We start from the raw sequence: 14,752 nt of genomic DNA on the forward strand, positions 1-14,752 counted from the left end.
AGAACCATTATATGTGTAAGGAAAAAATTTCACAGAAAGGCAGCAAAATAAATTAATTCACTGCCATTCAACACCAGCATTAACACAGCAAACTCACCTTAAAATGTTTAAATTCTGTAAATCATATAAAGCAATACATAATCATATTAAGGAATATATTTAGACTGTGATGCATGTATGTGGATTTATAACAAGTTTTTAAAAATGTGACAAGATTGCTTGTTTTCAGTCCACATACATAATTTTTAATCATTCTAAAAATCAGTCAATTACAACAAAGAGGTAAAGGAACATTATTACTACTGCCTAGTGGGAACCTGAGTTTCATCTTTGTTTTTCAGTTTCAAACAACGTTAAGCTTGCCCTAGGAATTCCTGTACTCAATCAGTACAGGTGGGGCCAAGTTTGCAACATGTGATAGCTCTAGGGTTGCCAGATCTGTATTGGAAAATACTTGGAGACTTTGGGGGTAAAGCTGGGAGAGGGCAGGGTTTGAGGAGGGAAGGGGCCTCAGCATGATAGAATACCTTAGAGTCTACCCTTCAAGGCAACCATTTTCTGCAGGGGAGCTGATCTCTGCTGCCAACTAGAGATCAGTTGTAAAGGCAGATCTCCAGGCCCCACCTGGAGACTGCCAACCCTCGATAGCTACCACCCCCCATGCTATTGCCACTCAAAACAGAACAAGTTATATTGTTTTATGGGGGGGGGGGTAGGGTTGCCAAGTCCAATTCAAGAAATATCTGGGGACTTTAGGGGTGGAGCCAGAAGACTTTGGGCGTGGAACCAGGAGACATTGGAGGCAGAGCCAGGAACAAGGGTGTGACAAGCATAATTGAACTCCAAGGGAGTTCTAGCCATCACATTTAAAGGGACATTTTAAATGTCTTCCTTCCATAGGAAATAATGAAGGATAGGGGCACCTTTTTGGGGGGCTCACAGAATTGGACCCCCTGGTCCAATTGTTTTGAAATTTGGGGGGTACTTTGGGGAGAGGTACTAGATATTATACTGAAAATTTGGTGCCTCAACCTCAAAAAACTGCTCCCCCGGAGCCCCCGAAACCTTCAGATCAATTCCCCATTATACCCTATGAGAATCGATCTCCACAAAGGGAATAATGAAGTGCTCAGCAGATGTTTCCCTCCCCCCCCCTTTCTGGCAACTCTGAAGCGAGGGATTGGCCTCTCTACTCATGAGTTGCAGCCAACTTCTTCCAAGTAACACCAACACCCCATCCCAAGAGGAAGCCTTTCCAATTGGAGACTGGAGCCTCCGGAGGGGGAAAGTCACATGATGGCTTTGGGGGCAGGAAGGACTGACTGGGGGCAGGAAGGAGCCTGGGAAAGTGGAAGAACCCCTGCTGGGACCTGGGGATTGGCAAGCCTGGGGGGGGGGGTGGTGGTGGTCAAGAAATACCAGTAAAAACTAGATAGTTGTTCCTACCTTTCTTGATAATAAGCTGAAATGTGACTAGATCCAGCAACATGCTCAGTAGAAGCAAAAAAGCTTGATTTTCCAGCAGGAGACAATTCATAATCCAGTTTAAGTTCAACCATCAGTTGAGTTTTTACAAATGGGCTTAATTGTACTTTCCCAAGACTTGGACTCTGTTTAAAAAAGCAGATAGCACTTTCATTGGTAGGTTTCTGTTCTCATTTTTCTCAATTCCCGATAAATTTTATGGGGTTAGTTTCTTGGGGAAGAGTAAACACTAGTGGGCCTATGTATTATTGTCATCAATCTATTTACAATTATGCAGAATGACTAGGTAACAAGCAGGTAAGTGTCACTAATCCTAAAGCCACACCAGCCTAACATCTCCCAGAAAATCTGCAGCATTCCCAGAGCAGCAGCAGATCAACTTCCTCTGTCTTGCACTGTGTTCTTTCCAAATCTCTTTATCCATACCACACAGTTGGCCCACTGCCAGGGTGGCCTGTGGGGACCATGCCCCTAACTTTGGGCTGGGGTCCCCTGACTCAGGCTGCTGCTGCAGCTAGAGGGCCATGGCAGTCCTTACCTGGCCCGCTGCAGCCTTCCCCACTCTCCTTCTCCATGATTGAAATCACAGGGGAAGGGCAGTGGAGCAGCAGCCGGCATCCCATGCTATTTAAAGGGCTCGCCGTAACCAGCAGCCCCTTTAAATAGCATGGTATGCCGGCGGCTGCTCCAATGCCCTCCCCACACAATTTCAATCATGGAGAAGGAAGGGAGAGGAGGTGGCAGCTACAGCTCTCAAGAGGCCGCTCTTTTGGCCACTTGAGAGCTACGGCTGCTGCTGCCTCCTTCCCCCTCCCACTGAGGCCCCCGTAAAAATTGAGGGCCCCCCGAATTTTCTAATCCTAGCTATGGCCCTGCCCCACAGGATAGGTGGTTTCACACGAAATAAGTATTGCTAGGCAGGCAGAATTTTTAAAATACAAGCTTTGTGTTTTAAAAGCTTTATTTTTCAAAATCTAACATAACACATTGATCAAACTCCTGATTGCAGAAAGAAACAGACATTATAAGAACTCATACAACACACAAAGAAATACTACATGGCTTGCCCACATATGCAAGGAAAGCATGTAAATAAATTCTCTGATAAATATGAGACATTTGGCACTAACACTACATGCCTGAGGGCAGTCATTTTGTGTACATAAGACCTGTGAGATTTTTCCTCTGGTCTTCAGACACAAATACTCATATCAGTTAATCAAGAAATGAAGATGGCATAAGTGATGAACGTAATCTGACCTCTTCCATTCAATTACGATTTTCATTGATTACCTAATTAGTGCTGCAGCTGCTGATTCAGGAAGAAAAACAAATACTAAAGAACTCCACACTGTATACCTAATGGGAAGGACATGTCAGCCAATGAAAAAAATCCTTACAACAATATTGCAAAATGAGAAAAATGATTATTGGGACAAAAAACTTATACTAAATATATATACAAAAAGAGTCTCATTCTTGAGTAATATTTAATGTGCTAAGAGCACCTCTACAGAAAATCCATTATAGTCCACCAAAAGGCCAGGCAGGACAGGCATCTGGTATAACGCCCTGCTTTAAAATGTATCTTCCTCAGCAAGCAGAACACAATCAAATGAATTTTCAACTCTTAAGTTTCCATTCCCAGACAATAAGCAAAAAAGCACTGAACTTTAAAGAACAGATATCCATGCATCAATGGGAATACATGGGAAAAGACATCAAATTTACAGCCAGCCAGGCATTAAGATAAAATTAGTATAAAATGTTTTTAGATGGTATATAACTCCAAAGGATATTGAGAAAGCAAATTAAAAACTACAGAGGAAAATGCTGGAAATGTTTCCTCCCCCCCCTTTTTTTTTAAAACATCCACCACATATGAAAGATGGAAATTTTTTTCATATGTGGTGGATATGTAAAAAAGAAAAAAAATGGAATGAAATATATGGAAAAATGCAGAATATATTAAAGTTCTAGTTTCCTATGGAAACCAAGAATTTGCTATTAGGTATACTGCCTAACTGCTTAAAATTTTGGAAAAGATATTCAAATACAGGGTGACAGCATTCAGAATTATCTACATGGAATTATCTACGCAGAATTATCTACACAGCAAAATGGAAACTGGACGTCTGCCCGTGCTTAGAAGAATGGAGAAACAAACTTGTCAAACATGCACTAACAGCAAAATTAACAACTTAAATTAACAGTTTAAAATATTGTACATGTATGGTAATGAAGAAAAAGTGGAATGGAATCAGTTTTAAATGTAACATCTTGAATACAAATATGTGTAACGAGGTGGATTTTGGAAAGAAGAGGTTTCTTTAATTTTCTCATTATGAGATATATAATAGACTTTCTTTCCTTCTGTATTTCTGTATGGTCGAGGGCCTGCCTACCTGAGGGACCATCTCTCCCCATATGAACCCCAGAGAGTGTCAGTATATCCAGTCTACAGACCACAGCTAGATCTAAATGAAAGCTGAACAAGCTGGCATTGCTCCAGGTTGCATCAGCCAAGATGATGTAATAGGGTATTGCTTAGTGACTCAGCACTAAGCTGATTGGGTACTGAATTTTATAAATGTACTGCAGACTTGTTCTATGTGTCGTGTGTGTATAGTGGATGTGTTGGCGAAGCACTTTGTCAGCCCGTATAAATATTGTAAATAAACCTTGCATATAGTTAGCTTAATAGCAACTGTGTACAGTCTTCCTTCTGCAAGTCTCTAGAAGACCCCACACTAAGCGCAAACTGAGGTCAGCGGGAAAGAACCAGCTGAACACCCCTGGGCCGAAGGAGGCCAAATTGAAGAACACACAGGAACTGGCCTTCTCTATTGTAGCTCCACACCTGTGGAATCAACTTCCGGACGAAGTGCAGGCCTGGTGGAGTCTTGACCAATTCCGCAGGGCCTGCAAGACTACTCTTTTTAAGATGGCCTTCACCTAACATTGAACCAAGTTAGATTCGCTGTAGATGTATCTCGCCATTAAATGTATCAAAGATCTGTAATATAGCACCACAAATGTTTAAATTTTAATAGAAATGTTGGTTTAAATGATGGTTTTATATAATGTAGTATTTGTTGAATTATATGATTTTATTGTATATTGAATTCATGTTGAGAGCCGCCCTGAGCCTGATTCAGCGAGGAAGGCGTGAGATAAATAAAATTTATTATTATTGTTGTTGTTGTTGTTGTTATTTCTATTACTTTGTTGTTAAAAGTAATAGTGAGTATTCAGAAGAGGAAAAGCATGTTGCAATAAAGTGAGTTCAGCTAGCTCTAAATCAACCAAGAACACTTTATTGCAATATGAAATAGTCACAAACAGCACAGGCACTTCACTCACTATATACACTCTGGCCATGGTTAACCACGCCCCCCCCCCCAGGAGGCAACAGTTACTCCTATTGACTCTCTCCAGAAACCTTCATTTGCATCTCTTTGTTACAAGTTGTTACATGCTTCTAGCATCCTGATTGGCCAGTTCTTCCAGGCTTCAAGATCCTAGTTTGCACTGAGTGCCTGCCTAAGGCTCAGGAACCCAGTGAGATGCAATACATAACAATGTAACACTGAGTATATAGCAATAATGAAACTAATGATGTAGATACAAAGACTAGTTATGAAGTTAGAAATGTAAAATGATGAATATAAATGTACCCCCATTAGACGTAAATATCACTGTATGTTATAGACAAAGTCCCCAAAATTTTTCCATGTAATAAAGGAGATGTTTAGAAGAAATTCTTTCTGTTTTTTATACTTTGTTACATATAATCATCTTTGATATATATAATTATCTTACATAACTCTTATTTTCCTTTCTATATTTTCCTTATACTATCTATTTGTTTCTACATAATTGTATAAATACACAAAATCTTAAGCCAGGGGTGTCGAACTCATTTGTTATGAGGGCCAGATAAATGAGACCTTGTTGGGCCGGGCCATGTCATTTTGGACCAAGCCATGTCGGGTCGGGCCATGTGTGTACCTATTTAAAATTAAGTAGCAGAGATACATATTTTATAAAGAACACGGTCAAACACAAATATATATTTTTGAAAAACTGAAAATATTCCTAAAACGTTAGCACTCATTGGTCTTAAGGATACTTTTTTTGTATTTCTCCCATAGGAACTAGGGAACTGGGCAAAGGAAGCTCTGGCTGTTTCCTTCCTTTCTCAGGGGACTGGGGGGAGCCTCAGCGAATGGAGAAAATACAGGTTTTGCTCTGTAGCTCCTATGGGATTGAGCAAGCCTTGCAAAGCAAGCTGTGACGCAGAAGGAAGCAGATGACAGCCAGTTGCTCGGGAGCCTGGTAAGAGCCCTCTAGGGGCCTGATTCGGCCCCCAAACTGCATGTTTGACACCCCTGTCTTAAGGTGCTTGAATTTGGACTTGAATCTAGCTGTTCTACTGCAGAACAACATGGTTATCCTCTGAAAGTATCTTCACAATTATAGTAACTCCTGTGTTCTACTGCATATTTTAAGCTTATGATGGTGCAACGTATATTTCAACGATGAATTTTAACAATTCCTATGACTTATACTGATGCTTGGGTTGACTATTTCTATTGCTCATAGCCAAAGGCCTTTGCAATCTTAACATAGAAGAAAAATACAAAAAGCCTTACAGAAAACATATATACATCAAAGCATAAATATTCTCATTAAAAAGAAAATAAAATCTGAGTTTTCTTTCCAAAAAACCAAATTTAAAATGACATTCATTACCTAATATGACCACAGTTATAGCTTGAAACTGCAGATGCAGGTGCATAGAGAGAGAAAATATAAGTTATGTTAGGGGCTATATCAGATAATAGGAAAGTTATTTTCTCCACCACTGAGCTCAAATTTAAATAAGTTCAAATAACAGAGAAATTTATGTCTAAGATCAGAATACAGAAGACAATACAAAACATAATGTATCCACATATACATAAACACCAGCCCACGGGGAAATTGAACCATCAACGTTGCTGTTGGTGTGGCATGAAAACCAATTGCCATAAAGACTAATGAAGTTTGTAAAGTGTGATACTGGACTATTAGGATGCTCTGTTCCAAATTTAGTATATGCGCTGCCAAAGCAAGCACAAGGATCCTGTTATGATCCTTTTCAATAGGGGGGGGGGCGTGGCATGCTCAGCTGAGAGGAAGACGTGTTTTGTTTGAGCTCCCGGTAGAATGCTAAAGGGAATTAAGTATTCCTTCTTCTGGTGATAAAAATAACAAAGCCTTGAAGACTTTAATATAAGCTGGTGATAGTTGTGAAGTGGGAGTCTGGAAGTTGGCTAGAGGCTAAAGTTAAAGTTAAAACTAATTGGTGTTGAGAGAAACGGCAATGGCGACCTCGGACTCAGAAGCTGAAAGTGAAGATAAGTTAATGAATCCAAAAGATTTTCAATTAGAAGTTAAGAAGGCAATGGGAGCTGCCAAACACAGCATTATTAAAGCAATAACGAAGATAGTGGATGAAAAAATAACTAATTTAGCTGAGGCCGTTGAAGCTATGGCAGAGACTGTGAATAGTGCATGGGAAATGGCGCAGCTAAATGAGAAGAAAATTAACTTGTTGCAAAAACAGTCCAGACAGTTGGAAAAGCAAAATAAATACTTTAAAGATAAACTGATGGACTTGGAAAATCGGGCCAGAAGGTCAAATTTGCGGTTGAAAAATATTCCAGAAACGGAGGATATGGATAATGTGATTAAATGGATGGCTGAAATGCTCCCAGACTTAGAAATTTCAGGGGAAGTTTTGGACCGTATTCATCGAGTTGGGAAGCAGACAGCTGAGTGGAGGTGGCCGAGAGATGTGGTAATGTGCTTTGGAAAATATATATTAAAGGAGCAGGTGCTTAAAGGCATGAAGGCCTTGGATAGGCAAGATAAGTTACTGTATAATGATAAAAAAGTGTTGGTTTTTGAAGATTTATCACAGGAAACAATTAACAGGAAGAAAAAGTTAAGAGTGTTTACCAAGGTGCTGCAGGATAAAGGAATAAAATACAGCTGGAGAATGGCACCCTTTGCTCTGAAAATGGTGCATGAAGGAGTAGAGTTGTTTGCAGAAGATCAGAAGCAGATGGAGGAGCTATTTAAACGTGTGGGACTGCAGCTGCCTAAGGATTACAAGCATTTCCCTGACCGGGACTCAGAAGGGGAAAATAGTTTGGAAGAGGAAATGGGGAACACTCAGAAACAGAAAAGGGGGGGAAAAAGAAGGAGGAAAAAAAGACTTGGGACTTCAGGGAAAGGACTAAGACTAAGAAATGATTAAGGGAAGATGGATTAAGGAAGAAGGAAAGAAGATAGAAGGTCCGGAATAGCTCAACATGAACAGGTTTTTTTGGGGTTTTTTTTTATTGTTGCTGTTGCTCTTTTTGAGTTTACAGTGTGGGAGAGATGTCTTTTTTCTCCCCCCTCCCCAATATGGATGTCAGTGGTAGCTGGATGTCTGATGTGTTTAGTGGTATGATTGGGAAGAAGATGTGTAGATGGTGGCTGATTGGGATGATGTTGGTATGTTTGGATGGTGTGATTGGGGTATGGATGGATGATTGGGATCTAAGGGGTGAATGGGTCGATTATGAATGGAGTAAGAAGGTGAGTGAATGCATATTGGGTAGAATTTTTTATACAAGAGATATGCCACAAGCATTGGCATATTGCATTTCTCTTGGATGGGTAGAATTGGTGATGGAGGGTAGGTGGAGGGTAGATAAGCAACATCAGGTGGGGCTGGTTAAGGGTTGTTGGGGTTTAGAATTCCAGGCTGGTAGAGAACAGAAGAGATATGGGGAAGAGCTATGGTTAGGTATAATATGATAAAAAATGTTAATGTTATATGTACAACTCTTAATGTTAGAGGGCTAGGAAATCCAGTGAAACGGGCAAGAGTTGGGAGATATATTCAAGAATTAAAAGCAGATGTGCTGTTTTTGCAGGAGGTATATAATGGGGGGGAAAGAGAGATGAATTTCCCTGGATTTGGGAAAGGTAAGAAATTTATTGCTCCAGGCTCCTCGAAGAGCAGAGGGGTGGGAATAAATAAATAAATAGTATTTAATTCTAAAATAGATTTTGTTGCAGATAAGGTAATGAGAGATAAGGATGGAAGGTTTATTTTTGTACAGGGTCATTTGGAGGGTGAGCCGGTGGCTTTAGCTTCTTTGTACCTCCCTAATGTGCATCAGTTGAATGTATTGTATAGATTTTTGCAGAAGTTTGAAAAATTTTCACCCTATACTAAAATAATAGGGGGGGATTTTAATATTGATTTGCAGGGGAAAGGCAATGTTAAAAAAAGAAAGGCAGAGAAATTTAAAAGAGTGTGCGGGAAATTTGGTCTGCTAGAATTATGGATGGAAATGTTTCCTAATGGTGATGTGTATTCTTTTTACTCTGCCGTGCATGGAACTTATTCAAGATTGGATGGAATCCTAGTCTCTCAAGAAATGAGGAATTGGGTTAAAGATATGGAGATTGGGATGATTAAGATTACTGATCATGCCCCTGTTTCAGCCTTTTTGCAAATAGGTCATTGTAATAGATCTTATAATTGGAAGTTTAATCCATGGTTAGTGGCAGATGAAGAAAGTAAGTGTAATATTAAAAATGCAATGGAAAGATATTTTGAGGAGAATAGGAAATCAGATACTTCATTAACAATAATATGGGAAGCAATGAAAGCCACTATTAGAGGTGTGTGTATACAGAATTTGGTGAGATTGAAGAAAGGTAAAGATAGGAAAATTAAAGAAGTAGAAGAAGAAGTTAGAGTATTGGAGGAGAAATTCAGGAAATCTAAGAAGGAGGAGGATAAAGAACAAGTAGTTAGGAAAAGGGAAGAGTTGAATGTATTGGATGTTAATAGGACTACGTTAAAATTATGGTATAACAGACAGAAGTATTATGAGTTTGAAGGGAAAGGAGGAAGAATTTTAGCAAATAAAATTAAGAATTTTCAGGTTAGGAAAAATATTAAGGCAATCAGGAACGATATAGGGTTTTTGGAAACTGAACCTAAAATGATACTGGAGAATTTTATAGAATTTTATAATAAATTGTACGCAAACAAAGGGATTAAAAAGGAAGATATAGAAAAATTCTGTGAGGGGTTGGAATTTTTAGAATTAAGTGAAGATAGTAGGAAAGAATTAGATAAGGATATAATGGAAGAAGAAGTTAAGGTGGCTATAGATTCTATGAATATGCAATCTGCACCTGGACTGGATGGTTTTAATGTGGTATTTTATAAGCATTTTAAGGATATATTGGTGCCTCATGTGACTGAATTGTTTCAAGGAATTTTGGATGGATCTCCTACACCGCCTACATGGTTGGAGTCGAGATTGGTGTTAATTCCGAAACCTGGGAAAGATCAGACTTTAAGGGATTCTTATAGGCCAATTTCAATTACCAATATGGATTATCGAATATTTGCAAAGGTTATGGCATGAGACTTAAAAAATGTATAGGGAAAGATAGGGAAAAGAGCAATTTGGGTTTATGCCTCAAAAGTATTTAGTAGAGGCAGTTAGGAAGGTGATGGGTATGGTTTATTTAGCTAAAAATAAGGATTTTCCGCTTACGCTTTTGGCGTTGGATATTTATAAGGCCTTTGATTCTGTGGATTGGACATACATGAAGATCATATTTCAAAAGTATAGGATTGGGGAGAAATTTCAAAATTTGATTGAGGCAATATATTCTAAATCTAAGGCGTTGATAGGAGTTGGTGGATCAGTAGAGGGTTATGTTCAGGTAATGAGTGGTATGAAGCAGGGATGCCCTTTATCCCCTATGTTATTTATTTTAGCATTGGAACCGTTAGTGAATAAATTAAAAAAGGACAAAAGAATTATAGGCTTTGAAGTTCCAGGGAAAGGGAAAATAGATGGGAATCTCTTAACAATGTATGCAGATGACATGATGGTGACAATTAAGGATGTGGAGCCCGCAGTGGCACCTTTAAAAAAGATACTACAGGAATTTGAGGAAGTGTCAGGGTTAAAAGTGAATTTTTCAAAATCTTCGATGATGTGTGTTAATGTAAAACCAGGGTTACAATTAGCAGCTTCAAAAATTTTGGGTATTCCCATAGCAAATAAAATGGTGAAATATTTAGGGGTTAATATTCCTAGGAATATTAAAAAAATATTTGAGTATAATTATAAAAGAATCTGGAGTGGAATTCAAGTTAAAATGAGAGACTGGAGGAAGAGGAAAGAGTCAATTAGTACAAGGAATGCTATGGTTAAAATGTTTCTAGTTCCTAGGTTAACTTATTTATTTTATGTATTGCCTTGGCATATACCAGAATACGTACTGAAGAGATGGCAAGGAGATATAGATAGATTTGTTTTTGCATCAAAGAAACCAAGGACAGCTAATAGGTATAGATATTATGGTATTAAAGATGGGGGATTCCCAATATAATTTACTATTATGATGCATATCAATTAAGGCACTTAATGATTTGGTTGGAGGGAGAATTAGGAGAAGAGCTGAACAGGATAGAAAAGGAAAATTTAGAGGTAGTAGGAGGAAAGGAAAGTTTATTTGAGAGAACGAAAAGGAGGAAGAAGGTAGGTGATAAATTATCAACCTTTATGGGGCCCAGTAGGGTATGGGGGAAGTGGAAAAAAGAACTCGCTCCGGAGATATCATCTATTACTAAAATGTGGTATTATGATAAATTTGCTCCATTAAGGGGATCGCTGTCAAAGGAAGTAGGAGATAAACTGAAGAGGATTACGATTCGAGAATTGAAAGAGGTTTGGGGTACTGATGGGGTGAAGAAAGAGGAGTATAATATTTTGAATAATATTAATTGGTTGTTAAAAAGTCAAATCTCCTCATTGCTGAAGGAGGAAGAACTTAAAAATATTGGTAAAAGAATTAATACTCCCTTTGAAAACTTGGTGAAAGAGTATAGCGAAGATAAGTCAAAAATAGTTTCAAAATTGTATAAGATTTTATTAGGTACAGGGAAATCCCCGAGAGAATTTTTGAAGGAACATTGGGAAACAGATATTGGAGATAAAATTTTAAATGAAGATTGGGAGAGGATGTTTAGATTACCTCCCTTTGTTACAACATCTAGGTTAGTGCAGGAGCAGGGATTGAAGATGATACAGAAATGGTATTATACACCCATTAAGATGTATTATATCTCTAAATCAGGGAGTAAAAATTGTTGGAGGAAATGTGGAGAAATTGGAACTTTCAGTCACATGTGGTGGGATTGTCTCTTAGTGAAAAAATTCTGGTTGCAGGTTGGCATAGAGATGACAAAGATTATGGGATGGAAAATAAGTATATCTAAAGCAATGGCAATTATTAATTTGGATGGTGTGGGATTAAGATCAAAAGAGGATAGTAAATGGATTAATTTGATGTTAGTAGCAGTAAGACAAGTGATAGCAAGGAATTGGAAAGAAGCTGAGAAATTGACAATTAATCACTGGAGGGATAAAATGAATTATATAATTATTTTGGAGTATTTAACGATGAAGATACGAAGAATGAACGGATTAAAGGTTAGGGAACAGGAGGAGGGGTGGTTTAGGAAGATGGTGAGATATTTGGAAAAGTTTAAACAATTTAAGACGATTGGTTGGTTAATAAGAAAATGAATGGATAAGATGTTTAAATAGAGTGATGGAGTTGTATTTGGATGAAATGTTAATAGTTATAAATTTATGGAATATTATAATGTATCTATGGCCTGGGACTCTCACAGAGGTGGATTGGTGTTGGAATATATAACAATAAAAATTTTTTAAAAAATGATCCTTTTCAATAGGGCTGCCAACCCCCCCGGTCGGGCAGGGAATCTCCTGCCTGGGAGGTTCTCAACCCGCCGGCCCACATTGGGCCGGCAGAGGGAACCTCCCCCTGCGATGACATCACCCGGAAGTGATGTCATCAAAATGTTGGTGCCCGTGAGGGACCATTCTAGGCATTTCCAGGAAAACTCTATGGCTTTCCCAGACGCTCTAGCCATTTGGGAGGTTAAAACTCTATGGTACTTTTGCACCATAGAGTTTTAACCTCCCAAATGGCTAGAGCATCCGGGAAAACTATAGTTTTCCCAGAAACACCTAGAGTGGCTCCGCACGGGTGACGGCATTTTGATGATGTCACTTCCGAGTGACATCATTTATCTTGCGCGTGTGAATGTCCCCCACCGAGGGATGAAGAGGACTTGGCAACCCTACTTTTCAAACAGCTAAACCATTGAGAACATTTGGAACTAGGTATAATTTACCACTCCAGTATGGCATCACGATTAATAATGCACACTCCAAGTTTAATGCCAGCCTAGGAGAAACCCTGGTAATATTCTTGAATAGAATAACACCAAAGAATTCTATTATAATTTTCAGGCCAAGGGATTCTTTATTGAAATGAGACACTGCTTTGCTAGCTGGTTGACTGGATATTCTGTTTCCTCCAGTGACTAATGAGGGCAACATGCACAGTTGCACACAAGCCCTAATCAAGGGAAGACCTACTTCAGCTTGTAGCAAAGTAGCTGGAGGTCCAGGAGGCAAGGCTCAAAGCATTTGTAAGAAGAAATCTTGTAGTTTTCACTTCAGTAATGAACACCAACCCCAAACTTCTGAGCTATGGCTTTGCTATGACAACGTTTCAGGGAACAAGTTATTCAGCAAGTTACCCATCAGCACAAGAGTGTCATAAGTATAACACTGCTTTGCTAGCTGGCTGACTGGGATATTGTGTTTCCTCCACTGACTAATGAGGGTAAAGTAGAACAAATTATGCAGCAAGTTCCCCATTAACACAAGAATGTCACAAGAAGTATAAAAAGTTTATTTCTGTCATCCACAAGCTAGAGTCAAAGCAACATTTATGTCTTGACGTAGTCAAGAATCAGAATGGTTGTTTCATCAGCAAAAGAAGACCTAATTCATTCGTCAAGAGAGACTCAGACCTGGAGGAACAGTCTTAAGCCCCCTACATACAAGAGGAGTATTCAGCTACTGACCCCAGATGAGTTTTGTATGTTTGCTTATTATGTTTGTTTATTTGTATGTTTCCTTATTATATGTTCGGCGCCCCACCTTTCTCCCCAGTGGAGACCCAACATAGCTTACATCATTCTCTCCTCCATTTCATCCTCACAGCAAAACTGTGAAGCGGGTTAGGCTCAGAGAGTGTGAGTGACCCAAGAGCACCCAGCAAGCTTCCATGACACAAGTTGGGATTCAAATCCAGGTTTTCCAGATACTAGTCCGTCTCTCTTAGCCGCTACACCACACTGACTCTCACCCCACTGGATGAGTGCTGAGCTGTATTAAGTTTCCATGATGACTCATCATGTATGGTGTATGAATGCTTTTTTCCCTAGAAAAATAGGTGCCAGCAAGGAAAGAACATCAGAAAGCTGTCATTGTCAGGGGATGCTTTTGCAATTTCACTATTTGCCATATTTTTATTATCCATTTTTAAGTATTTATGAATTTGAAAATTTCAGTTTACTAGCTATAATCCTCTTGCAAATGTAATCATGCCACGTGCCATTAATCTTTTCAGTGTTATCCTGATAACTGTATGGAATGTTTTGCTTTACTATTATTAGCATATGAACATTTATTTATTTGGGTAGTTAATTTGCTTTGCATTAGAGAATTAATTAATAATCTTCCTACTCTTCTTTAGAAATCTGACTGGTGTGTCTCTGCAAAACTTTGGATGTGAAATGTTGGATCCATAACTGAAAGACCTTTATTTGCTTTTGGGGGTCATATACTTACTTCCATCTTTTCATATTTAGCCAGCCTTTTCATTGTATACTTCTTCAGCGTATCAAGCTTTACCAGTAACCTCTGTGTCATGTTTATTATTCATTCCCTATGATAAAATAAAGATGTGTTACTGGAGAAAATAACATTTAGAAACAGAGAGAGGATTAATAGCAAGAATGAGTGAGGAAAAAGTGAAAAGTGGTATTTTCTATGAGGGTCAATATACACAGCCCATCTTGTTATTTATTCACACTACAATAAGGCTATGTAATGCTTACCTAGCTGATACGATGTCCATGAGTTCATATGGACACTTATACTACAAACTTTGCAACTTGCTGACATGGTTCAAGCTTGGATTAACATTTTGTGAATGAACCTGGGAAATCCTTGGGCATGAAGCTACCTTATATTGAGGCCAATTCCTCACCGGCATTTGCTCCGCCCCCACACTTCTCCTTGCA

General features: G+C 38.8%; 1 protein-coding gene across 1 annotated transcript in view; it reads right to left on the reverse strand.

Moving 5' to 3' along the window:
- The window catches only part of C2H1orf141 (chromosome 2 C1orf141 homolog), a 73,831-nt gene that overhangs the window by 28,247 nt on the left and 30,832 nt on the right, over positions 1-14,752 (reverse strand). Inside the window, exons 3-4 of the mRNA XM_060231979.1 lie at positions 14,298-14,394; positions 1,447-1,610 (exon numbers count right to left, since the gene is read on the reverse strand). Coding sequence (XP_060087962.1) covers positions 1,447-1,610; positions 14,298-14,378 — 245 coding nt within the window. The 5' untranslated portion in view covers positions 14,379-14,394. The remainder of the gene's footprint in view (positions 1-1,446; positions 1,611-14,297; positions 14,395-14,752) is intronic.

Source organism: Heteronotia binoei, chromosome 2 (genome assembly GCF_032191835.1).
Source record: "Heteronotia binoei isolate CCM8104 ecotype False Entrance Well chromosome 2, APGP_CSIRO_Hbin_v1, whole genome shotgun sequence".
Lineage (NCBI taxonomy): Eukaryota > Metazoa > Chordata > Lepidosauria > Squamata > Gekkonidae > Heteronotia > Heteronotia binoei.